Source organism: Aspergillus bombycis (genome assembly GCF_001792695.1).
Source record: "Aspergillus bombycis strain NRRL26010 chromosome Unknown contig00003, whole genome shotgun sequence".
In the NCBI taxonomy this organism is placed as follows: Eukaryota; Fungi; Ascomycota; class Eurotiomycetes; order Eurotiales; family Aspergillaceae; genus Aspergillus; species Aspergillus bombycis.
Window position 1 is genome coordinate 494,465 of NW_019170005.1, and position 24,562 is coordinate 519,026.

General features: G+C 48.3%; 8 protein-coding genes across 8 annotated transcripts; 4 read left to right on the top strand and 4 right to left on the bottom strand.

Annotated features, from left to right (window-relative positions):
• Window positions 1–8: 8 nt before the first annotated feature.
• Window positions 9–1,105, bottom strand: ABOM_000972 (uncharacterized protein; the record flags this gene model as incomplete). The annotated part of the gene is made up of 2 exons (XM_022528102.1): window positions 9–660; window positions 723–1,105. The coding sequence occupies 2 exons, from the start codon at window positions 1,103–1,105 to the stop codon at window positions 9–11; spliced, it is 1,035 nt and encodes a 344-aa protein (XP_022394139.1).
• Window positions 1,106–2,734: 1,629 nt separating this feature from the next.
• ABOM_000973 (lactoylglutathione lyase GLO1) lies at window positions 2,735–3,987 on the top strand (the record flags this gene model as incomplete). Its single annotated transcript, XM_022528103.1, has 4 exons — window positions 2,735–2,855; window positions 2,918–2,953; window positions 3,023–3,733; window positions 3,812–3,987. 4 exons carry the CDS (start codon window positions 2,735–2,737, stop codon window positions 3,985–3,987), a joined length of 1,044 nt encoding a protein of 347 aa, XP_022394138.1.
• Window positions 3,988–4,519: 532 nt separating this feature from the next.
• Window positions 4,520–7,768, top strand: ABOM_000974 (transcription factor domain-containing protein; the record flags this gene model as incomplete). Its single annotated transcript, XM_022528104.1, has 7 exons — window positions 4,520–4,606; window positions 4,691–4,773; window positions 4,926–5,897; window positions 5,948–6,156; window positions 6,209–6,341; window positions 6,395–6,619; window positions 6,910–7,768. The coding sequence occupies 7 exons, from the start codon at window positions 4,520–4,522 to the stop codon at window positions 7,766–7,768; spliced, it is 2,568 nt and encodes an 855-aa protein (XP_022394217.1).
• A 2,383-nt stretch (window positions 7,769–10,151) lies between these two features.
• On the top strand, window positions 10,152–11,444 carry ABOM_000975 (uncharacterized protein; the record flags this gene model as incomplete). The annotated part of the gene is made up of 1 exon (XM_022528105.1): window positions 10,152–11,444. The coding sequence occupies one exon, from the start codon at window positions 10,152–10,154 to the stop codon at window positions 11,442–11,444; it is 1,293 nt and encodes a 430-aa protein (XP_022394095.1).
• Window positions 11,445–11,778: 334 nt separating this feature from the next.
• Window positions 11,779–14,568, bottom strand: ABOM_000976 (calpain-like protein; the record flags this gene model as incomplete). Its single annotated transcript, XM_022528106.1, has 7 exons — window positions 11,779–12,786; window positions 12,845–13,036; window positions 13,095–13,200; window positions 13,250–13,510; window positions 13,565–13,829; window positions 13,887–14,073; window positions 14,137–14,568. The coding sequence occupies 7 exons, from the start codon at window positions 14,566–14,568 to the stop codon at window positions 11,779–11,781; spliced, it is 2,451 nt and encodes an 816-aa protein (XP_022394143.1).
• A 1,564-nt stretch (window positions 14,569–16,132) lies between these two features.
• Window positions 16,133–17,321, bottom strand: nimX (cyclin-dependent serine/threonine-protein kinase CDC28; the record flags this gene model as incomplete). The annotated part of the gene is made up of 4 exons (XM_022528107.1): window positions 16,133–16,385; window positions 16,462–16,625; window positions 16,684–17,192; window positions 17,285–17,321. 4 exons carry the CDS (start codon window positions 17,319–17,321, stop codon window positions 16,133–16,135), a joined length of 963 nt encoding a protein of 320 aa, XP_022394142.1.
• Window positions 17,322–18,013: 692 nt separating this feature from the next.
• On the top strand, window positions 18,014–19,183 carry alkB (oxidoreductase, 2OG-Fe(II) oxygenase family; the record flags this gene model as incomplete). The annotated part of the gene is made up of 2 exons (XM_022528108.1): window positions 18,014–18,308; window positions 18,369–19,183. 2 exons carry the CDS (start codon window positions 18,014–18,016, stop codon window positions 19,181–19,183), a joined length of 1,110 nt encoding a protein of 369 aa, XP_022394216.1.
• A 522-nt stretch (window positions 19,184–19,705) lies between these two features.
• Window positions 19,706–24,122, bottom strand: ABOM_000979 (ABC transporter ATP-binding protein; the record flags this gene model as incomplete). The annotated part of the gene is made up of 10 exons (XM_022528109.1): window positions 19,706–20,392; window positions 20,471–20,777; window positions 20,859–21,388; window positions 21,441–21,610; window positions 21,664–22,411; window positions 22,467–22,613; window positions 22,678–22,957; window positions 23,027–23,683; window positions 23,757–23,944; window positions 24,006–24,122. The coding sequence occupies 10 exons, from the start codon at window positions 24,120–24,122 to the stop codon at window positions 19,706–19,708; spliced, it is 3,831 nt and encodes a 1,276-aa protein (XP_022394137.1).
• Between the last annotated feature and the right edge of the window lie 440 nt (window positions 24,123–24,562).

Genomic DNA, 24,562 nt, shown 5'->3' on the forward strand with positions numbered 1-24,562 from the left:
GCATAAGCCTAGAAGTCCTCGGGACTCTCAAGATCCTCCAATTTCTGACTGAGGAATTTGCCTAATGCTGCAGATTTTGACTCTAGAGCGAGCAAAATGGACGGCGAGGATGAGAGGTTTAGGCTTGCCAATCGCGCGAGGTCATTACTTCGGTCGATTTCATACTGCGTTTCAAGTTGCGCATCTGATTGCATGTTGGCCTCGCTGTGAGTTCGGCTGATACTGTTGGGGGATCCGTTGGTGGGAGTTTGGTTGGTGGATGTACCGTTAGTGCCTGTTCTAGGCTCATGCAGGGGGAACTCGTCCGCACTGGGGTTCATGGAGCCATTCTGCGCACCATTTGAAGGGCCTGTCTCTCCTTCGGGCTCTAGTTTGGACGGTCCAACGGCGGCAAGGAGCACTTTATCCGCTATTCTGGTGACTACGGCGACAAGCTCGTCGAGCTCGAAGACAATAGACCCTACGTCGCCGAGAGAGACAGATTGGGCTGTCACATATGATGATGGGTGGCTGGCGGGATTTACACCCGTCAGGTTACCACTTGAGGCGTTCTTTGCGTAGGCTGTGTAAGCGGCCCCGTATGTTGCACTCAAATTTCGCAGCTGCCGGGATGGAAGAGACGAGGCGTACGCAAATATGGCACCATTAGTACCAAATACTCTACAAGGATGACGACCCATTAGCACAATACTAGGGGGTAAAGTGATCACGATATGCCGTACAGAATCGTGGTGATTTCCGGGGGGGAGAGGTTATCCTCCAGCAAGTCACTGAGGGCCTCCGCATCGAGCATTTTGATATCGGGAAGACCAGGAATCATGGTGTCGTAGTCCTCGCTGTTGGAGGTATCGTCTTCGGATTCTTCCTTTTCAAGGATCCAGTCGCGAGGCGGTGACCAAGAACAGTCCTCAGGAAAGAAGAAGCAGTTGTCTGAGTAATCACTGTCGTGGTGATCGTACTCGATCGGCTCGTCTGAGTACTCTAAGAGGTTTTGGGCGTACTTGACCGGGCTCTGTGCCCAATATGGACGGTGTTCTGCTTCGTAAAGAGCAGCGGATTCCTTAGAGGAATAACCAAATCGAACTGAAAGTTGATACTCAGCCATTTGCGCCTAGGGATAGCAGGGCAAGTAGTGCAACCAAAAGCGGCTTAGAAGAATCTAGAAGCGCAAGGGTATGGGGATGACAGTCTTTAAAATGTACGGGGGGGGAAGCTAATCTTAGACGGTGTATAGCGCACCACACGATCAGGGGCACAAAAGTAGTTAAGTTCGAGGAGAGGACGAAGCCAGGAAATGGGCTGACGCACCCATTCCATGACTAGGCACCATGCCGCGCAACCCATTGTGGGCACAGGTTGATCAACATCGATCTCTGCAAACGTGGGGAAAGTAAACCGTGGGGGATGCAGGACGGGTTGGGTAGGCAAGGAAAAATGCGAGGTGCAGTTGGACAGGACCACCAAAAAAAAGCAAGCAACGGAATCCACGCCAGTCGCGTGTGATCTAAGCCGACGAAGATCGTTCGGGGGAAGTTTGAGGGAATCAACAAAGAACAGCGAACAAACCTTGATGGGGAAAGACTTCGACCAGCACTTGGACTAGGTATCGGAGGCCGCAATTTGGTCAGATTATGGCCGGCAAATGCGGCAGACTGGATCTAGATACCTCGACGTAAACTCCGAGGAAAGTAGGGGATAGGATAGTATGTATGTAGTATATACTAAGGAGTAGTAGTTGAAGAGCAAACAAGAGGAATGAATGGATGAATGAACGCTCATGTCATCACCCGATTGGGCATTGTCCCCTTCCCTATCAGGCCACCGCCTTTGCTCCCAAACCGGTATAGCCCTTTGGCTCCAGCTCGATTTACATACTAGCATTTGTCAATATAATCTCTACGGAGTAGTGTCCCTCATACAAGAGTGTTTAACTACTATCAAATCCCACGGGGAGTCCTACCATTCACAGAGTTTAGTCCCACAATACGAAGATCAAATCGTATTGCTCGGTTTGAGTCATACTTATCTGTCCTGGCAATATATATCGTGCGCTATGATCTCACATCCATTCCACTCGAGGACTGTGACTTGAAGTTATACGAGGGAACGTCTTTTGGGGCTTGCCCTGACGCGTGTCTCAGAAACACTCGACATTTTATAACCCGCTTATTCTTGTAGATCCTCGGATATATACGCCAGGTCATATCGAGAGGCTCAAGAAGTTGATGCCCAATTATTAGCTGGCTAAATACTACGTAAATAGAAAGCATAAATAATAGTAGCTGGACCACTCACGGGCCGTATTTGCTTGACAGGTATCCAATCTCTGATTCCTTAGAGGTAATAATCACGTGCAATTATATACTTTATCATCTCCTTCATTTTCAAACTTCGACCAGCAGGCAAATCACAAGTTTAGTGAATAAATGCATAAGCAGACTCTGATACTTCTTCATATACCCTAGTCTAAAAGCACTTCGTTGAAGAAATTTCCATCTTATGAAGACAATACTCAATGGAGTGCCACCGCGTCATAGGGCGTCCCCACCTTGTCCACTTCAAGTTCTCTCTCCCCTCACGCCGCTCACTAAGCAATAGTAACACCGCGCGTATTTTTTTCCCTTCCCCCTCTTACCCCTCTCCCTATGTTTGCTTTTCGTGCTCTTCCTTCCTTTCGCACATCCTCTCCCAGGGTCCTCAACCTAAGGTTTTCTATCTTATCAGGTAGGTCTCCATGCCAAAGCTTAGGCTAAGGTTTACCCCACTGGTGGTCTTCAGCTACTTACAAATCGATGCAGGAACCAATAGATATCTCGCAACCATGGCGACGGATACTTCCAAGTATAAGCTCAATCGTTAGTCGGTTTTCAATCCATGGAATACGAATGAAAGGCTGACAATGGCTCTGCCGGAACAGACACCATGATCCGGGTCAAGGACCCGAAGAAGTCCCGTGAGTATCCCTGCACCATGGCGTCATTGCTGGCTTAAATACTGGCGCTTACCAAATCTTCTACTCTAGTGGAATTCTACAAGTTCCTCGGACTTACTCAGATTCAACAGCTCGATTTCCCCGAAAACAAGTTTTCGCTCTACTTCCTCGCATACAACGGCCCCAAGTCCCTGCAGGGTGACCGTCACTGGACGGACCGCAACGCTGTTCTGGAGCTCACCCACAACTATGGCACAGAGAATGACCCCAACTACAGCGTAGCTAACGGAAACGCGGAACCCCATCGCGGCTTTGGTCATATTGCAATCTCTGTTGACAACATCGAATCGGCCTGCAAGAGAATTGAAGACGCTGGCTATCCTTTCCAGAAGAAGCTCACTGATGGACGCATGAAGCACATTGCTTTCGCCAAGGATCCTGATGGTTACTGGGTCGAGATTATCCGCCGTCATAACGAGGATGTGGGTACGACGACCGATACCGCCAGCTACCGACTCAACCACAGCATGCTCCGCGTGAAGTGCGCAGAGACAAGTTTGAAATTCTACCAAGAAGTCATGGGCATGACCCTCTTGCGAACCTCTGAGAACAAGGATGCCGGCTTCAATCTCTATTTCTTGGGATACGCTGCCGGGAACCCCAAAGTGCTGGAGGACGCCAAGAATCCCGTGGCCGAGTGGGAAGGTTTGCTCGAGCTCACCTGGAACTATGGAACGGAGAAGCAAGAAGGGCCTGTCTACCACAACGGCAACGCTGAGCCACAAGGTTTCGGCCATATCTGTAAGTGACCTGCTCTTTGCCGAGGTCATCATAGAGCTAGATGAGTTCTTACCACTGACACTGCCATACTTGGTGTAGGCGTTTCTGTTGACGATCTCAATGCCGCCTGTGATCGCTTCGAATCATTGAATGTGAACTGGAAGAAGCGGTTGACTGACGGCCGGATGAAGAACGTGGCCTTTGTGCTGGACCCCGATGGATACTGGATCGAAGTGATTCAGAACGAGGCACTTAAGCGCACCAGCAATTGGTAATGTCGGGCTAGCTCTTGAGCTCTTTACGGATTGCCCGGTGTTGCGCCTGGAGTCGAGCGCCTGGATGTGTTAGCTATTAATATCATTATGATCAATGTTCGTATAATGGGAGCATGTGTGTAACTAGTATTTATCCATCTTCAATGCCTATTGAACGTAAGGCACTGCAATGGATCAGCTGAGAGCGGGAAATTTTACCTCAGGTGGGTAGTGATGAGTGTTGCGTCGAGTCTCATAGGGCAACTCTGGGGTGGAAGTGGGGCCACTCCCCGCCCAGTCAGAAGCCACCAGCTCCTATCGTTTCCAGACTTCCCCAGGAACCAAGGACCAAGCAACTTTTTGCGCTGCCATGCTGAGCGACTTCATCATTCCCACAGATCTTGCTATGGACATGTATTCTGCTAAGCCATCCTCTGTAGATGTCGGCTGACCCATGATTTCTCTTCATTTCGTGAATTAGCCTCCCCGGTTGCTTCTGAAAACCGGAGAACATTTCGTCTCCCCCACGCTTCCCGCCACACTAACCGGTGCGATGGAGCCTCTGTCAGAGAAGCCCAAGAGGGCGCCTCGCAAACATGTCACTACGGCATGTGTACCTTGCCGGGAGAGCAAGATCAGGGTACGTGGGCGATTTTGTTCAAGCTGTTTTCATCGATCGTCACATGACCTATATTGTATTCAACAACTGACGGCTCTTGACCAGTGCGACGGAGCTACTCCACATTGCCATAACTGTGAAAGGAAGGGCAAAGACTGTAAATACCAACACGGCGATGACAAACGGAAGTATGTTCAGCTCATCTTATGTCTTCTGCTGGTCAATTTGGAAATACATTTCGTGTCTTGAGCACATCAGATCTCGCGTTCTCGAGAAGGCAGGCAAAGCTTGTGATCTATGCTCGCGCACCACAGAAAGGCGCTGACTAGCTTTACTCCAGGGTGTCTCTTCGTGCTGCCACAGAGCTATTCTCTGCTCGAATAGATCAACTGTGCCAGTTCATTTATGACCATGGGCTGGAACCACCCCCAATGAAACCCGAGGATGAGGCGGGGGTTAATAGAGTTTTGGATACGCTACAGATCCCTCGCGGGCTAGCGAAGAAAAGAGAAACTAGCGTAGCTAACGAGATGGCCTCTCTTCCGCAAAAAGTTGTTGCGCATTCACCCGCGCACAGCAGCCCCTCAGCTGTGCCGGATGCAAATGAGCGTCCCCGGGGGATTTCTTCACTGTCACAGAATGCGTTGCCTAATCAAAAACTCGTTCCTTCGGCTGAGAAAGGCCGAGATACAGTAAATTCGTTCGGGATCAACTCGATTCCCACCAGTCATTACGTCCCTGCGAATTGGGGTTTTACACTTCCAACGGCGGAGAGCTTGGACACGATCTATGCCAATCTAAATGACGGTACCAGTCTTTCTCAGGAAAACAGTCTCAGCCCGGAAAGTCTGCAGTTGACTCCAGATATGCAACAGCAGCCCGGAGAGCTGCTCAGGCAAGCGCGTTACGATAGAGAGTATGAATCAGACAGCGGCGACGAAGATGAGGCGGAGAAGGACGTTATCGAGCAAATTTCAAATCGCATTGGTACTCTAAAAATTGCGGGCGATGGCCACTTGCGCTTTTATGGAGCGACGTCGAACCTCAACCTGGTAGACGTTTCTGCGACCCAACAGCGCCAACGTCCTGATGCGCGCACAGTCCGCCATGATGGACAGGACATCCTGAACCATTTACGAGTTGGACAGCCCGTTGACCAAGCGCTTGAAGACCATCTTGTGGAGCTGTATTTCACTTGGCAGAATACAAGCACCTATGTGGTCGATAAGGATATGTATATGATTGCTAGATCGAAGTGGAGGAATGAGTATGATGACACGCCATTTTATTCGGAAGTTCTTACGAACGCGATGTATGTTTCATGTCAGAAACCCGGTGGTATGCAGACTAACGAGAAGCTAGGTGTGCTATTGGAAGTGCTTTTGAAGCAAGATATCACCCTACATTCATCACTTTCCCCAAATCTTTGTCAGAGTTCTTCGCAGACAGGGCGAAAGCTCTTCTAGAGATTGAGCTGGACTCTCCCTGTGTTGCCACAGTACAGGCGCTTGTGATTCTGAGTTGCCATGAAGGCTCTGCGAATCGTGATGCTCGTGGGTGGCTGTATAGTGGTATGTAGGAAATGCTGAATATTGGATGCATACGACGCTGATGCTGGTTTAGGGATGTCCACAAGGCTCGCGTTTGACCTTGGACTACATATTGACATGACACCATATGTTGAGAAAGGAGAAATAGGTGCATTTGAAGCTGACGTGCGGAGAATAGCATTCTGGGGAAGTTACACTGCCGATCAGTATGTTTGCTTGACCGGTAACGGCATGTCTCAAAGGTCTGACATCGTTATAGTTTCTGGGGCTTTTATCTAGGAAGACCATTTCGAATGAATGCGGGAGACATTACCGTCCCCAAGCTTGCGTCCAATTTAGACGCAGAGAAAGAAAGTACATGGTATCCTTATGGACTTCCAACGAAATCGGACATCCTGAAGCATGGTCTAAGGAATCCAAATGAATTGATCAGCAGACAATTTGCCGTTTTATGGGAGATAATCTCACCCGTTGGTCATATTTTGTGAGCGCTCAATTTCTTGAAAGCATGGTATAAGGCTATTCTTTTTCATTATGTGTATTAACGCGGTGCAGGTATGGTTGCTCCGATATCCCGCGGCATGACCTTCAAAGGTTGTGCCATAGGGTAACAGATGACTTGTTTGCCTGGAAAGCAAGTTTGCCATCTATTCTAGATATTAAACTTGATAACGATACAACTCCTCAACTACCCCAGCTTCTAATGCTTCAGTATGTCTATGCATTCTGTCGGAATACGAATCTCATCGAATGCATAAGCTAACTTGAGTGCAGCATGCAATACCACCAAATTGTGATTTTCACGCATAGACCTTGGGTTTCGAAAAGTTACATCCAGCCGCGTGCTCCTCGTCAGGGACCGGGCTATCACCATGCTCGGCGAATGTGCATCGAGTCTTCGACGGCGATCGCACGGCTGCTCCATATCTACGAGAAATTTTATACATTCCGTCGCATGAACAACCAAGTTGTGGCCATCATATTTAGCGCGGCTTTGATGCTCCTTTACGTCACAATTTCAAACACTTCCACTTCTGGCAGAAGTCCCAGCGATGGAAGCAATAACAATGCAGAAATGGTTGCTTACTTGAATCTTTGTTTCCGTGCGTTAGACGAGCTGGGCCAGTCGTTCGAAAATGCCAAACGGACTCGTGACTTCCTGGTGAGTCTACAACGAAGGTGGCAGGCCCATATGCGCAGGTCAGGTTCAGCTTTGAAGCGTCAAATAAGCAACCGGCCATCATCGCAACATCTAGTAGGCCTAGGCTCAGGCGCAGATGCTTCCAGGAAGAAGACGCGAATCACTGCCCCAAAAAACCAGATCAACTATCCAGTCTCTGTGACAGCGACATCACAGGGTACTAACGCCATTCCTAGCCAACCACAGCCGCAGCTGCAACCTTCTGGGCAACACCCCCTCGACGCGACTCAGCAAATTGGGGTGCCTGGGGAGTTCGACTGGATTCGCAATTCGGACTTGCAGTTGCTCTCGGGAAATTTTGGAGATAGTAGTTTCTCCCAACTTGGTAACGTCAATACCTTCGGGGAGGACCCTACATTGCCTAGTCTTTCCGACATTGAGCCCTGGTGGGATGCTCCAGGTGGGAACACCTTCGGGGGATCTTCTTTATAGATATTATAATATAGAAAGTAATATGTGTTGACACATCTCGAGACATGGTGCCTGATCTCAAATAGGCCGCAGGCCGTATATAAGCGCATTGGATTTCTGCGTATTTTCTGTCTTCCCAATATAAGTGCTGTAATATCCTCCTCTACACCCGGGTTTCTCTCTCGGTCGTCCTTGGAGCTTTGGAATAAAGGTAAGGTGGTTCTTCGGCTAGTAATAATGGCACAAAAACGGACATGATGAGACTTCTATTTCATGCAATGTAGATTATATATGCTTAATGAAAATTATTTTTTCAAGAACAGCTCCTATGGCTCAGTTGGTAGAGCGCATGACTAGTAATCATGAGGTCCGCGGTTCAAATCCGCGTGGGAGCATTCTCATCACTTTTTGCTGTTTTCCTTTCTTGTTTTTTTTTTTTATAATGTCTCATCACTCTTTGGCGCGCCTTTGATCCTCAAATATCATTGGGTTCGTTGGTTAGCACGTCCCATGATCCCCCTTTCGCAACATACCATCCACCTATTCCCTAGCCCTGCTCTGTCCAGAGGCAGACTACATCTCAGAAGGGACGTCACGCAGCGTAGCTAGCTCCTCACCGAGGCTTTCCTCGTCACCCCAGAAGCATATCCAACGCATGGCCTCGACCATATCGTGACCCTCTTGGCACAGCACTGAGCGCCGGGAGCAGTTCGCCTTGGCTCATGATCACCGTATCCCGGAGACAATCGCCCGCCTTCGCGAACGAAGAGTCATGCCCAGGGTAAAGTCACTTGTAGCTTTTTAGTGGGTCGACTGCGGCGAAGTGGAAGTCACCTCGCACGGCTACCGCCGTAGTCTAATCTCATCCTCAAAGGGCCTTGCCACGACCGGGAGGGTATTTCAACTCAGTATCACAACCACAATTAGGTTGAGTACGAGGCCCCGAGAGTTCGTATTCGTGAAGAGCCCGTTCATCGTCCAAAACCCACAACTCCCCCAGAGTCAGCAGCAATCGCCCAACTCTCCCTCTTAGGTCAGGACTCGGATATCGTAGTTTAGTAAGATACTCGGGAAACGATTCCGGACCATCCTTCCCAGGCGATCGTAGTAAAGAGAAGCGGTGACGAGAACGCATCAGAATAACGTTTCCGGAGGAGCTAAAAACATCCCTTTCGTGCGTCAAGCAAGGTGAGCAAATCCTGTGGAGGCCTTCGCCACAGTACTACTGCGGTTGTTGATGTAGATTGAAAAATCGGGCGCAGCAACTCGTCTAGCGCCGTCCAATCACAGACCGGCTCGAGCGCTGCTCCTGTATGGATCGACTGTGCTTCTGTAAGCGCTAGCATTAATTCCAGAGAGCCGCCGATGTGGATGCCTAGGGATGCCTAAGCGCACGGGCTGGGAGGCTCCGCTGGGTCCAGTCGAAGAGCTGGTGGGGGTGTCGTGGATTGGGGTTGAGTAGTGGCGCGTGGGTTCTTTCTTGGGGCTGCGGTTTGGATTTCTCGGGCCTGGACAGTAATTGATTGTTACGATTGTGGTGTCTGGATTAACGCGGTTCCGGTGGTTTTATCGTGTGGTGTCGGACTGGGGTCCTCGAATAAAGGGTCTGGTGGTAGATGGATGATTACGTTTGCATGGCTTTGAGGTGAGGATGGTGGTTGTGTTATACTGGGTCTTTCGTTAGTCTCGGGTCATTGATGTTGGGGGTTACGGGTTGCTTACTTTAAGGATAAGTAACTATCCGGTGATACCTACGGGAAATGAATGACTGAGACATGAAGATGAGACGAGCCCTGTGCTCTTGTAAAACCTGAATGCAAGATGCCGTGTGACAGGCGAAGGGATAGCGATGCGCAGTGCATGACCATGACTCCGTGTCTCGTATACAAAGGAAGTTGAGGCTGAACGAACGGTCGCGGGAACTCTCTTTCGACATGGGTATTACTTTCAACGAGGCATAACGGATAGCGGAGGTTCCCCACAGTTGTATTCCAGAATAGAAATAATGGATGTTGAGATACTGTCCAGTTCCGTGGATGGGACCAAGGGACGGACTTAATAAAGGGGATGATGTCACTAGCTCACTCTCTCCGTTGTATGGACACAAGGACAGGGGACTGCATTCTCCTGGTTTCAATGCCCCCCTTGCAAGTTACCGATCGCACTTGGAACCTTCCTAGAACCTTGTTACTTCTAGCAGTGCCTCTTCACAGAATTTATTCGCCTGTGAAAAATACGCTAGCCTCCGGCTGGGCAATGACCCTCTCTATATCAGCTCAGCCTCTCCTCTCGAGGCGTCCCGGTCCATTTATCTATTTATCGTGGCGCTGAACCCGTTTTTATTTATTTATTTTTTTTAAAAAAAAATTCGTGCAGAGAGGATTGCCTCAAGATATTGTTCAGTATGGCCGACCCAAACGAGTCTCTTGTTGAAATTGTTGGAAAGGACAAATTTATCACCAAATCAGACGATGAGGTCCTCGATCTCTTCAAAGACGCCTTTAAGACTGAGCTCAACCATCTAAAGAATGCAAGCCCAACCGTGGAATCCGGTGCAACGAAGAAATGGGAGTGGACACCATCACAGAGCGTTTTCGGGGAGGATTTCCACGAAGTGAACCGAACACTAACCAGCATGTTGGCCATCAAATGGGTGCTGGCGGGCGACTATGAGACGTTCACGAGCGGCCAAAATGACAGGAAGCTCGAGCAGGGCTCTTTCATGAAGCTGCGGGAGTTCTTTCGCGCTCGATTGCATACACCAGACGATATTTATGCTCTTATTGTTGCAATTGCGATTGACGATATCGGGAAGGACAAAGCTCTTGCGGAGAGGGTGGGAATCCCAGAAAAGAACCACGGGGAAGTGCTGCTCAAAGCCGTGAAGATGAAACTCGTGCCCGCATTGGAAACAATCACAGACCTAGTTAAGAAAAATATTATCGTCCAGAGCCTGAGGATCGGCTCGAAACTTGATATTTCGCAAATAGTCCAGGGGGAAACAGTCCCGCACAGCATGCTTGCTCTAGATGATGGCCAAGGGCTTCAGGATGCATTCGATATCAAGGCTATGGTAACATTGCTGGACGTGGGAGGGGCTGCTGCACATAGTGACCCACGCGGGTGCATTGTGATGACGCAACCGATATTCAGTCACTATATAAAGGCGATCGAGCTCTTAGATGAATATCGCAAGATGGGAAACCCAGACTGGCCCAAATGCTACAACGAGTACCTGGCTTACCGTGCTGATATTCTGAAGGCCGATGGGTTCGCTTCATTAACTACCAACAACTTGGAACAACGTGCGCTTCTTCGACTTCTTTGTATGGGGCGAGTGGAGACAAGGGAAAAGGCGGAGCAGTTTCACAATGCTTTTTCGAAGTTGCCATCTTCTACGAAAACGGATCTGGTGAAGGGACTCACTGTAAATGGCATTGAAGATGGTACCGCCATTCTTCCCTACTACGCACCCGGCATCCTGTCAGAGGTGCTGAGGAATATGCCAGAAGGGAGAATGGTCCAGTATCTGAAAGTCTTTATGAAGTTCCTGGCTGGAGTATATGATGGCTCCGAACCTGAACCTGGCAAGCCAGGTGCCCTTGAAGAACGTGACTTGGCCCCGATGCAGGATATGGTCAAAAGCTCCGAATTCAAAGAAGATCCAGAACTCTTAGTGAGGACCCAATTATCATAGAGGGCGTGCAGAGGATGCTTGGTTTACTTTTCTTTTCATTTTGTTGTCCCAGCCTTTAGCAGGGCCTCTCGTTTGGGCTATATTTGTTTTAACGGGCTTGGAGAAGTTGTACTTGGGTATGGGGGGTTGAAATCCTGGTTTCATGACATGCTGATGCTATTAAATTAGTGATGACAAAATATGGCAATGAGATGATGATGATGATGATGAATAATGAATGGATGAAGAACTAAAATAGCAATCTATCCACGTGATGGCTCTACTTGTGAAACACCATTGCTATCAATCGCTAAGACGCCAAAACCCCCGATTTTGATTATCCAAGATCATAGAATTAGTTGGTTTCCAGTCGACTAAAGGAAGCACTCTTCAGGGGATCGTCCATATCAAGCGCCGCACCAGTGTCTCCCTCAGACACAGAACGGACCACTTCAAGCGACAACTGAGGATCTTTGGAGTAGACCCGCAAGCCCACGACACATACGGCGTTCCAAGGGTCACTGGTAGTCTCCTCCAGACAGCCATTGGATGTCATATGTGCAGGCTTCGGTTCTGCTGCCTCTTCGGGGGCCATATCAAGGTCGGGATCAAACTCGAATCCCTCCAACATGTCCAGATCCTCATGGTACGACGAGAGGCTTGAGTACGTGGAGTCTAGAGTCGACTGTACCGACTGTCCTTTCCCGATGATCTCGGCTTCAGAAACATGAACCCCGTTGCACTGGATGATTGGCACACTGCCATTCCTTGTATGCTTCGTACCAAAGCCATCACCTGAACCGCTGCCCAGTTCTACCGGAGACTGTACTGGGCCGTCAGTGAGAATCTGCTCGATGGCTTTGTTTCTAACAGCGTTGCTGTGGTTTCTTGCAGAGAGCCTCTCTGCCATTCTCTGCTTCCGGGCGGTCATCTTCTGTTCCCGAATCCATTCTTTTTGCAACTTTTTCCTGGTGGCCTCGATCTGCTTCTGTCTCTCTGCTGCCTTGCGACGATGTTCTAGTTCCTCGCGTGCCCGCTTCTCATCCTCTGACTCGGCTACCATGCCTTTGGCGTGTGCCAGATCGTAGGAGAGACCGATCTGGACGAGTTTCTCTCGTTTGACCGGTGCTAAACGGCTTACCGCTTCCTCGGTCGACTCCATTTCGCCGTTTCTGTACGCCGTGACTTTCATCAGTACATGGTAGCGGCCAGGCTCGAGATCGACTTCTGCGTTCACGGATCGACTAATCAGGTGGCTGGTTTGGCTACGGACCATATAGTCATCTTCGCCTTCCTTTTGCACTCGGAACTTGAGGACGAAGCCGTATTCACCAGCTAGTCCCCTGAAGTAGCGCGAGTCCAACTTTTTCATGTTAGCGGGATTTCTTGCAAGTCATGCATCTCAGGGTGCAGGGGCTTACTTGGGAGAGGACAAGCACTACTGGGCCTGCTTTGGTCACGTTCACCATGAACTTAGTGCTGTGGTAGTCGGCAGACCATGGCACATTCACGGTAGTCCATTGCTGTGCGATTGACCATTCGGGGCCAAACAGACGGGTGCGATCGAAATGCTGATATTTTTTCAGAAGGTCGTTGTAGGAGATCCAGAAGAACTGTGACATGTGTTGTTTAGCATGCATCCAGTAGTATGCCAGATTCAAGGAACCATACACCATCGTTACCGAATTTATGTCCTAGTTTTTCCATCCACTCGGGTGTCCATTGCTCTGACCCATCACTCCATGCGCCCGTCCATTCTTTCTTACCCCAAGGGTTCCTAGACTGATCAGCTAGGGATGCAGTGACACAATCTTGGATAGAATTACCTTAGACGAAGCAAGCGCTCTCCATCAATCTCCTTTGCGTCCATAATGGAGTACGAATGGTTCTCGGATATACCCTTTCTTTCTCTTGGAGGGCCGCGATATTTTGGGTCCAGCCAGTTAGAGAACAGGCCGGTGCCACAACCAAAGAGGAACTCTTTGTTCACTTTCATAAGCTCTTCCTTCCAGAACCTGTCTTTGTCTAGGATGCTGCTCGACAAGATCTCGGAAGTAACGCCGCCAGTTAAGTCTTCAATAGCCTCCCTACGCAATGTCAGTTTCCAATAGCATTCTTAGATAGGTATCAACATTACTAACCCCACAAAACCACCTTCAATGGCTGAGAAATCGCCATGGGCTTTTGCATAAGCCTTTTCAAGCAATGGCAGCCAAGTCTCGTTCTCATCTACACACCGAGCGAAGTACAGAGCTCGTGATCCAGTCTGCCAGACCTTGCGATACTCTTCTTCTGTATCAGCCCGATTGATGTCGTCCCAGATTGGTCGCTCATCTATTGATTCATCGTAGTCGGCCGCTCGCAGATGCAATTTGTCATCCACGATACATTGTTGCCATTCACCATCTGGCAAGTGTAAGTGTCGTTTACATCAGCAAATGATTGACAGAAGATATGACGTACCTCGGTAGAAGACAAACCCATAGACACCGATTTTCTCATCCCGGGCTACGCAAATCTGCTCAATCAAGCCATGTTTATTGCCCATTGTGCAGAGGGCAGCCATGAACCAACAATCACCATCGCGACCCTGGCGCACGTCGGAAGCAGTTGGTCCATTCACAAAGAACCGTGGTTTCTCAAATATTTCCTAAAAGCGCCTGTCAGATCACAGCCATCTTTCGATCGCAGCGGCATGTACTGCATAACTTACTGTCACTCTCTTCACGCCCCTTGGACGCATCTCCATATTTTCCTCCTCGAGTGTATCCAGGCAGTTCCTCTTTCCTGACTTGAGATCAACTTCTATATCGAAATGCGGGTCTGTATATTTCTGGTTTAGTCGCTCGCACTCTTTCACAATGCGATCGACAGCCCGCCGACATTCTTTTCGAGCTTCCTCATAGGACTTGCCCGCATCTTGTCCCTGAATAATACCCTTCGGTACCCTCTCGGCTTTGGTACGTGCGTAGGGATTATCGGGGAGTACAGTATAGACTCTCCCCGGGAATTTCGAATTAAACTGATTCCAAAATTGTCGCAGGGTTTCCTGCGGCGTTTGACTTGCCCTTCGCTTTCGACCCCCTGAGCGTGTTGAAAGTGGTGGTGTGAAAACCATGTCGGTAAGATCGTCGTCGTGGTCCATTTTTGCGAGCCTTTTCTGGGCCCTACTGGCTAATAGCTTCAGGTGGGGTTGTGACGAGTTTTGAGATTTGGTGGCAGCATTGAGGATGACCGATACAGCTAAAGGGGTTTTATACGTCGAAACGAGACTCTTTTCAGCTTGAAATTTAAGAGAGGTAAGAAAAAGGTAAAAAGCAAGGAAAAAATAAGGCGCAATCTAAGGATAGCCTTGAAACAAAGGCTTCACACGGCCACCTCGTGTCGATACCTGAGGCTGAGCGAATCAGACTGATAAAGTTCGTGAACTGGACCTCTCTCGTCGTACGCCTTTTAATACAAATGACGAGTAAGCCAATCAGGGTGTCGCGAGATATGCAATCTAAAGATTAGCCTGGGACGCCTTGTACGCAATCGCAGGGTTTAGCTTGTCTTCTTTAGTTCAGCGATTCGGAGCATAAGCGAATGATATGCAAGCTGCGCTTATGCCGAACACTTTCTAAACCGTTTGAGTCAACGGGCTGACGGCCCTTGCTAACGGAGCTCCCGAGTCTTGGATTTGGCCCCCATTTGGCATGCTCAAAATAGGAGGTATCGCCGTACCTATCGAAGCATGGCAGCTGAACGGGCTTTGGCCGCTCTATAGGCTGCCGAAACGCCATCTTCGAATGCAGCATGTCCACCAACTCCATACCGGAGTAAGCGCATAATAAAGCCCTTGTAATATGAGTGGCAAATAATAAAAGGTGCATATGCAGGGGAATGACTGCACTGCTCCCAAGGTAAGAACACAGCCAACGATGGAATGTTGGCGAGCCTTGTCAGGCTGGGCCAGTCGACAAACCTAGACCGGAGTTACTCTATGGAGGCTGTGCAATTCTGTAAACCCCCATTAGCAAACGTTGGAGTTGGTCTAATAGAGCTAAAAAACAAAGTAGTGACTCATGTTATTGGGCGACAATTTACCACTAAACTAGTTAGTATAGCGATAAGCGAGGGGATGTCGAAAGTGACACTTGAGTTAATTCTGGATTTCCCCACTCGAGGAAACCCACACGGGCGTCAGAAGAAAATTAGGCCAAGGCGAAGGAATCGCTGAGGCTGAGCGAAGGTTATTTTACTGGCCAATTGCCTGGGCCGCGCTGGACAAAGACCAAAAAAGCATTCCAGACCCGTGATCCAGCACGTGGCACGGAGTAGTTATGCACAATCCTTCTTTGCTGTACCTCTCGAGTCTTACAGAATATATAAAAGATTTATAAATGGGTATGTATGCATACATCAAGACAACACTCCTTGCAATATCCAGTAACCTTAATCTCTTTCCTGCCGGTCATCGCACCATGATTAACGCCATGAACAAAGGAATGGAAGACATTTAATAAACCGCAAATCAATCGGAAAAGGAAGATGTAGAATTAAAAGAAGACAAAGTGAATAGAAAAAAAGAGAAACATAAGAGCGTCGAAGGTATTCTGAGGGGAGGCAGTAGAGGAAGAGAGAACAGGAGCGCTGTTACGCTATACGGATAGCGCCTCTGAGTCTGCTGCAGCCGTCCACGAACACATTACACGTGATAAAGGTCTCTCTTAGTGTCTGCGGGTGCGACCGGAATAGTAAGAGCTACCGTGCTGGAAGTATGGATGCATGCAAGCCTGCTTGGCAGAGATACGCCGTGCTGGATCGTACTCGAGGAGGGCGTCCAGGAGATCAAGGCCGTCTTCTTCTAAGCCAGGAACCAGTGCGCGGGTTTCTTCACGCTTCCACTTGGGGAAGGTGGGCTTATAGTCGGGGAAAGAGGTGACGCCAGGCCAGGCAATCTCGTCCGGTGTACCAAGGAGTCTGTGTAGAGAAAGTAATCAGAGATCGCGACGTCCTTTCTTTTTTTCAATCATCCTCGACAAGTGGGTCAACATACCGGAAAATCTTGAAGATTTCATCGATTTCGGAGTCTCCAGGGAAAAGAGGCTTTCGAGTGCACATCTCTGCAAAGATAGCTCCACAAGACCACATGTCAACACCAGTGGAGTACTGGCGTCCACCCAGGAGGATTTCGGGGGAGCGATACCACAGTGTGACAACCTAAGATTGAAGGGTCAATGTCAATGTAAAATAAGGGGATTGGTTTCAGTATACGAACCTCGTGGGTGTATGTTCTCAAAGGAACACCGAATGCTCTTGCCAGTCCAAAATCTGCCAATTTCAAGTTGCCATCACGGTCGATCAAGAGGTTCTGAGGCTTGAGATCCCGATGCAAGATACGGTGGCTGTGGCAATAGCGAATTCCCTCAATCAACTGAGCCATGAACTTCTTGACCATGGCATCTCCCAGTCCCATACTCTTGCTTAGTGCAGAGCCATCCGGGAGTGCTTTGCCACGCCCGCCTTCGCTTACAGGTAGGGCCTCCATGTATTTCTTGAGGTCCAGGTCCAGGAATTCAAAAACGAGATATAACTTGTGGCCATCCGCATGGACAATATTGAGGAGTCGTACAATGTTGGGGTCGCTCATTTCCTTCAGCAAGGAGATCTCACGGATGGCTGTGCTTGGAACGCCTTCATCTTCTGCCTCTAACCGAATCTTTTTCAAGGCGACAATGCGATTAGGATGTGTGAGCTCACGGGCCTTGTAAACAACACCGTAGGTTCCTAGTGATGAACACAAGTCAGCCATTGAAGAGCTTCAATTCTAAAGGGTGGCCAAGGGTTGCAACGCCTAGGGCCATTCTTCGGAACCTTACCCTCTCCGATTTTCTCGATCTTCTGGTAGTTCTCCATGGCGACTACGTGGTACCCGAAGGATAGTGCTACAGACTTGGTTCAGGCGAAGGATCTTAAGTTAATTGTCTCTCCTGAACCACCGGAGCGCGGGGCAGTAAGCAGAAATGTACTGCAAAACGACAGCGTTGTGTTTCCCAGGGAAGAAGCGAGAAGCACCACAATAAACGGGGGTTTTCTGGTTGGCGTCAAGTAGCTGCGCGTTGGTTGAAGGGATAGTAGTCAACAGCTACGGGAAATGCAGACTGATCGCCAGCTAAGCTCCAATCTCAAGCTTTCAAAGGTTTTGACTAGCCAATTCCGAAAAACCTGCGTTGTCGAATCGATGGGTCACTTCAATGGAGTCTTTTCATGCCCGTTCTGTGGTGGGGAGCGAAGGCGGTCAAAATGATATCAACAACAGTAAACAAACCCGCGTTCGAAGGCGGTGAGTAACTTGAACACCAGCTTTTTTTTTTTTGAGTTTTTGTTCTGGATGTAGATATCCATACGGGGTACATAAAATACATTTCCAGACAAATGAGAATTCCTCATATCTTCCAATAGATGCCGAGATTTCACATGTGTAATTATCGGTAGCAAGTCGAGGATATATGTGGCTTTGAGATAGTGCGCACTAATATACTGGGACTAATGTTAAATGCAGTGAACTGATTCACTGATTATTATACTGCATATAACTCTCTCTCGTTATGGCTCACATTAAAGAACTCAATGCTCATGAACGCGCACCAGAGGCCATCCGTCACCGCTATAAAGAGATCCAAAAAGCTACACTATCGGATATAGATTTGGATCATGAAATTATTGATCTCCAAGGTCTAAACCCCGATAAGCTTCCGAGCGACATATCTCTCGCACAATGGATGCCGGGTGCACATGTGCAGCCAGTGTTCCACCAACTTGTCCGTACATACGGAGAAAGCCAAAAGGATGAAGATAGTCTTGTTAAAGATATCCCAGTATATACACATCAGTCCGTTTCTGGTCAGCATCATGCCCTAATGCCTTTAAGTCATAACAGAATCAGCTCCTAACAAGCGGTAGGTTTGCAAATGATCCCGTCATTGCTCCCTCCGGCGGTACAAGTAGAGCTGTTGTCTCGTTTATTACATAGGGACCTGTCTAACAAGGAGCATCGAACAAACCTTCATCTACACTACAACATCATCTACCCTGACGAAGCGGAACATGCTCCCAATGAGTGTGGCATGTCGACGCCCTCGGTGGGTAATGGCTCAGAAGGCAATGGCGTCCTGTCATTCTTCGAAGACGATCCGGCTCGTGTGGTCTACCCGAAGGATCCAGGCATACACAAGCCATTGACTATTCAACAAATTCTAAATAAAAAGCTCCGATGGGCAACTCTGGGCGGTCAGTATAATTGGACTACCAAAGAGTATCCGGCGGAGTGCCCACCGGCATTTCCAGAAGATGTCGCAAGTGTTCTACATGCAGCATTTCCACAGACAGAAGCCCAGGCAGCCATTTTAAATCTCTACTCGCCGGGAGATACATTGAGCCCTCATCGGGATGTCAGTGAAGAGTGTGATGTCGGCTTAATTAGTATCAGTTTTGGCTGTGATGGCCTGTTCCTCATCAGTCATGATGATGGGAAGGGCTGTGAAATTGTTCGACTTCGCTCTGGAGATGCTGTGTATATGGACGGCACGTCACGTTTTGCATGGCATGCTGTGCCCAAGATCGTCCCTGGAACATGTCCGGAATGGCTGGCTGATTGGCCATTGTGCGCTGTTGATGATGCAGATACTTCAAAATACGACAAGTGGAAGGGTTGGATGTCAGGCAAGAGAGTCAATTTGAACGTTCGACAAATGACGGTCACAAATACCCACACTTGACCTAGTGTCACGAAATGATGTAGGCACAAGGGAAAGATGAAGCATGGTCTCAGGTTAACACAGCAATTTTTACTATAGATATTCAGGGGGTTATTTACTTGGTACGCATATATGAATAGATCCACTTTTGCATCAAGGATTGACTTTTGTCTTTAAGTAGCACTGCAAATCCTTCTTTAACCAGCATTCTCGAACAGCATATAGAGAGACTACGAAAATGCGATGCCCAGGTGGCTATGTTAGTAGATAATTGGGGGTGGATGATTTCTGTGGAGCTTTGCCATTTTTATAGAACGGCTTGGTAGAGGATAGCTGAGGCGGCAGACGCAAGCCAATATAGTATATGACGTTTGGGGAAGACTATGAAAATATTGTGGAATGAACAGTTATGCGTATGGTGCTTGTAGCAATATGAGAGACTGTTAGCTGTGCATTATTCAATATGGAGAAATACTATTAACCGAAAACTGTGGAAAAAATAATCGAAGAACCTATAAGACCAGATTAAGTATAAAGGTAAGTCTACGCCCCCGAATCCAAGCTCTGCGCCTCACACATCTTTGCATAAATACCACCTTTTTCAACCAACTCACCATGCCTACCACACTCAACAATCCGGCCTCCCAGAAACACAAAGATACAGTCTGCCTCCCGAACCGTCGAAAGCCGATGAGCGACGGCAACTGTTATTCTCTCCCCACTTGTCGCAGCTTGCATCAATGCCCCCTGCACAACTCTCTCCGACTCTGTATCGAGCGCACTTGTCGCCTCATCTAAGAGTATTACCCGAGGATTCCTGATCAAGGCTCTTGCAATAGCAACTCTCTGTCTTTGTCCACCAGAAAGCTGGCTACCACTCGTTCCACAGGGCGTTTGGAGTCCGTCCGGCAACGAGCAGATAAAGTCCCATACATTTGCTGCCCGGCAAGCGTTTTCGACCTCGGAGCTTGGAGCACCAGCTGGTCCCAGTGGTGCAATGTCCAGCCCATATGAGATGTTCTCTAATATAGTTCCCGGAAATAATGTTGGCTCCTGTTGCACAAGAGCGACTTGTTGTCTATATAAAATTGGATTCATACTGTTAAGCGGGGAAGAATCGACTCTGATGGTGCCTTGCGTTGGGTCGTAGAAGCGTTCTAACAGCGAGATCATCGTACTTTTACCGCAGCCGGAGGCACCTACTAGAGCTACAAATTGGCCTTTCTGAATCTGAAACATCATAACAATGTTAGTTTTGTGTGGTGATAATAAAATTGGAAGAAAAGAAGTGACAGACTCCATACGTACGTTAAATGACACACCCTTCAGAACACGGGTTTCTGGTGCTAGAGGATAGGAAAACTGGATATCTTGGAAGTCAATCGCCTGACATTTATTTGAAGGTCCGTTGCCTCGGTTTTCTTTTGTTTCTTGGATCATGGGGGAGAGATTTGTCAACCAGAAATAGTAGTTTGCCGCTTCATTAGCTTTCGTGAAACTGCTCGAGAAGCTGAAGAGTTGGCCAGCGGCTTGGCCGGAGAAGTATACACCCATGAAAGAGACGATAAACTGGTAAAACGTGATATCTCCGTCATGGATCAACTTGGAACCCCACCTGGAATCATGATCAGCCTAAGACTCATACTTATAAGAGTACTGGAGACAAATGAAGAAGGGGTATAAGGAAAAAGCATACCAAAATCCTAATGCAAGGATAAAATACTCAATGGACTGAGTTAGGGAGAACCACACCATCATACTGAACAGAGGGCGGATTGATGTTTGAATCGCCTGATCTAGCTCATTGGTGTATCTATTCAAGATATCCTCCTCCATAGCGAGCGAGGAGACTGTTCGGATAGAAAGTACCGCCTCCGACGCCAGCGAAGCACTCTGAGAGAACCTCTTCCCCATATCCGTATCCATCTTAGTTTCAAGGCGAATACGCGCATAGCCTGCAATTAACATAGGCGGTAACCCGACAAAGACGCCCATTACGCCTAGCTTCCAGGCTATAGCTAGAGAGAGTATGCTAGACGCAAGTACGTTGATTGCCGAGAGAAAGACAAGGGCAATGTTAAAACCCATGAGCTCTAAAATGGATTGTGGATGCGAGTCAAGCCGACTTGTTAATGCACCAACGGTGTTTTCAGGTCGGTCGAAGAACCGGAGGTCCTGCTTGAGCATGGAGTCCAGGAGGTCGTGGCGGAACATTTTGTTGAAAGTCTGGTGGCTTGAGTTAATGAGAAGGCCATGTTCAGGGCAGATGATGCCGTACCTGTGCAATAATGTTTGTGGCCCAGCCTAGACCGAAGTAAACGACGATACAACCGAGCGACATTACAAAATACATCAGGGCAATGAAGTTACCGCGTTCAATCATGTTCGGGGCGGAGAATATGTCCATAACATTAGCTAGTAGTAGCGCTTGCCCCGGGAAAATGGCAGCTAAAAGAGAGTTAGCCAATTCAATGGACAATAGTGGAAGTATCACATTTTACCTCCTGCCACGCAACAGACTACAGTGATGAAGTACCAGAGTCTCAGCTTGGGTGTAATAATGACCAGTTTGGCTATACTGCGAAGAATGCCGCTTCTTTTGTATAGTCCAAAGTCTTCGCGACGCTGGAGCATTGTCAGTTGCCGTGCCTCGGCCGTTTGATACCGAGCAAGAGACTGGACTGGCTCAGCCTCTTTACGAGGTGTCTCGTCTTCAGTGCTTTGCTCCTCATCATCTGTCGATCGTGTTGTTGATAGATCTTGTGCCTTGACTAGACTCGCATATGCACCACCCCTGGCAACTAGCTCGCTATGTTGACCTTGCTCGACAATTCTCCCTTTTGACATCACAACGATGTTGTCCGCACCGCGGATAGTGGCCAATTTGTGCGCAATTACTATGGTCGTTCTGTTCTTGGAAGCACGATCTAAAGCCTGCTGTACTATACCCTCGGCGTGTGGATCTAAAGCGCTAGTAGCTTCATCCAAGAGGAGGATCTTTGGCTCAGAGATAATGCTGCGTGCAATGGCAATTCTTTGTTTCTGCCCACCCGATAAAAGGCCTCCTCTTTCACCAATTGGCGAATCGTAGCCATTCGGAAGGTTCATAATGAAGTCGTGTGCAAATACAAGCTTAGCTGCGTCTTCCACGCGTTTGCGCTGCTCCTCATATGGAGCGGTCTCCCATGGTGTACCAATAAGGCCATTCGTAATGTTGTCGAAGACGCTTCCATTGAATAGGACCGGTTCCTTACTCATATTAGCCGTGCCTTGGATTTGTTTAATGCACGAGGCTGCTAGTCACCTGTTGCACAAGGCGGACGTTTGTGCGAAGCCATCTTAGGTTCAACTGTGCGATATCTCGCCCATCTAACTTTAGTGAGCCAGCCAACGGCTTATACCATCGCTCTAAAAGCCCAACGATTGTACTTTTTCCAGACCCACTAGCACCCTTGTTTTGCCGTATGGGTTAGCACGCTCCTGGCTCGTATATGATGAGAAGGTGGGTAACTCACGACAAGGGCGGTGACCTTCCCTGCCGGGACATGAAGGGAGAAGTCCCCTAACACACAAACATTTGGACGGCTAGGGTAATTGAAGGTAATATGGTCAATGTCTATCACACCACATGTATCTTGCGGCTTGTCTCCGGACTCGTCGAGCGGATTGATCTCAGATTTCCTGTCAATCAAGGCAAATAACTCTGCAGCTGCGCTAGCTGCACGTGTAAATGTTACTGTATGAGGCGCGATGGACGTAATGGTACTCGCCGCAATAACCACGGAGAAAAGGACACTTTCGTGCGTTAGCAGAGGATAATAGGATGCCTGTTTGACCAAAGCTAAGAGAGAAAGTCTGACATACGTGAAGACGGTACCAATGTCCGGAATATCCCCTCTGGCGAGCATATGAATCCCTTGCCAAAATGCTAAACCCATTCCAGCATATATGATAAAGTATTCGGACCCGAACATGGCGCCATAAACTGGATTCTTCTTCATACCAATTTCAAACACACTTTGTAAGTATTGTTCATACTTGTGGATAATCCTGGGTCGAAGACTGAACGCGTGGACAGCTCGAACACCGCTGAGAATATTTTCAGCATATGAAGCTGCCTGCGCGTTGACTTTAAGAATGTTCGTCTCGTATCCAGCATCAACGAAGGAAAGCCCCCCACCAACGGCAATTAGAGCCGGAACGATGCAGCAGATGATCAATGTCAGCTTCCAATGACTGACAAAGGCAATGATGAAAGCTGCTATGAACGTTGCAATTGCTTGGATGAAGATTCCTAGTTTCTCTGAGATTCCAGAATGGATTAATTTGCCATTGGATGTGGCTTGCGTTGATATTGAGCCGCTAGAACCTTGGTCGAAGTACCCCGTTTCTTGACTGAAGGCCGCACGAAGGTATTTGTATCGAATGTTTCTAGTCAAGTGGTAGGCTACGTATGTGAGGAGCGATGAGTAAATGTAGGTACAACCTAGCCTGGCTATTCCGATGTAGACAAAGTATAAACTGTAAATAAACAGCATATGTTAGTCCTGAGTAAGAGAAGCTTATTTCATGTATCAGGGGCATAGAGCCTCACGAGAATTTGCTGACTTGTGACATAAAGTTGTCTGGAAAACTAGTGCCTAAGGTGGAACCACTGAGAAGCGTCATGAACTTGCCCAACACGAGGTTCACCATAGCCAAGGCGACGCCAGAGCCGATTGAAGCAAGCAAGCTGATCAATCCGAGGACATAATCAATGGGCCGGCCGAATGTAAAGACTCTCTATGAATCGTGTTCAGTAAAGACATGTGTGACCATTAATGAGGAAGTGCTCATATCATACCAGAAAACTTTTGAATGTGGAATGACTCTGTATGTCCTCATGTTGACTTTGATTATCCGTGACTGGAAATTTTGAGGAACCAACAGCTGGTTTCTCCATTACTGATGAATCTGTCATGGCTGGACAAATACCGGTAATTATATGAACAGAATAGACAAAGACACGTTTCATAAGCGTACAACCATAGTGAATGGGAAGGAATTCCTTTGGATTTCTTATGTACAGACTACTAGCATTCCAGGGGCTCTCTAGATTTATATATGTTGGTATGATTCAGATCCACGCAGTCATCTTTAGCTGTGACACTAAGCACCCATGGATAGATAACATAGTTGCCGGACCAGAAAGTCAAAGAAAATGGTCACAGTGAGGGATAAGGGTGTCCCTGCCAATTGTCGTATCCAACGAAGAAGATGCTGCAGTGGCTGAATTGGCATGTGGACACAATGGTAAGATTCTACAGCACATCGTCTCTCAGAACAACACTCATTAGGTTGTTAGACGGACTTGCGGGATGCCAAGACCCCGTTACCGGACGTCGGAGTGCGGGTCCTTGG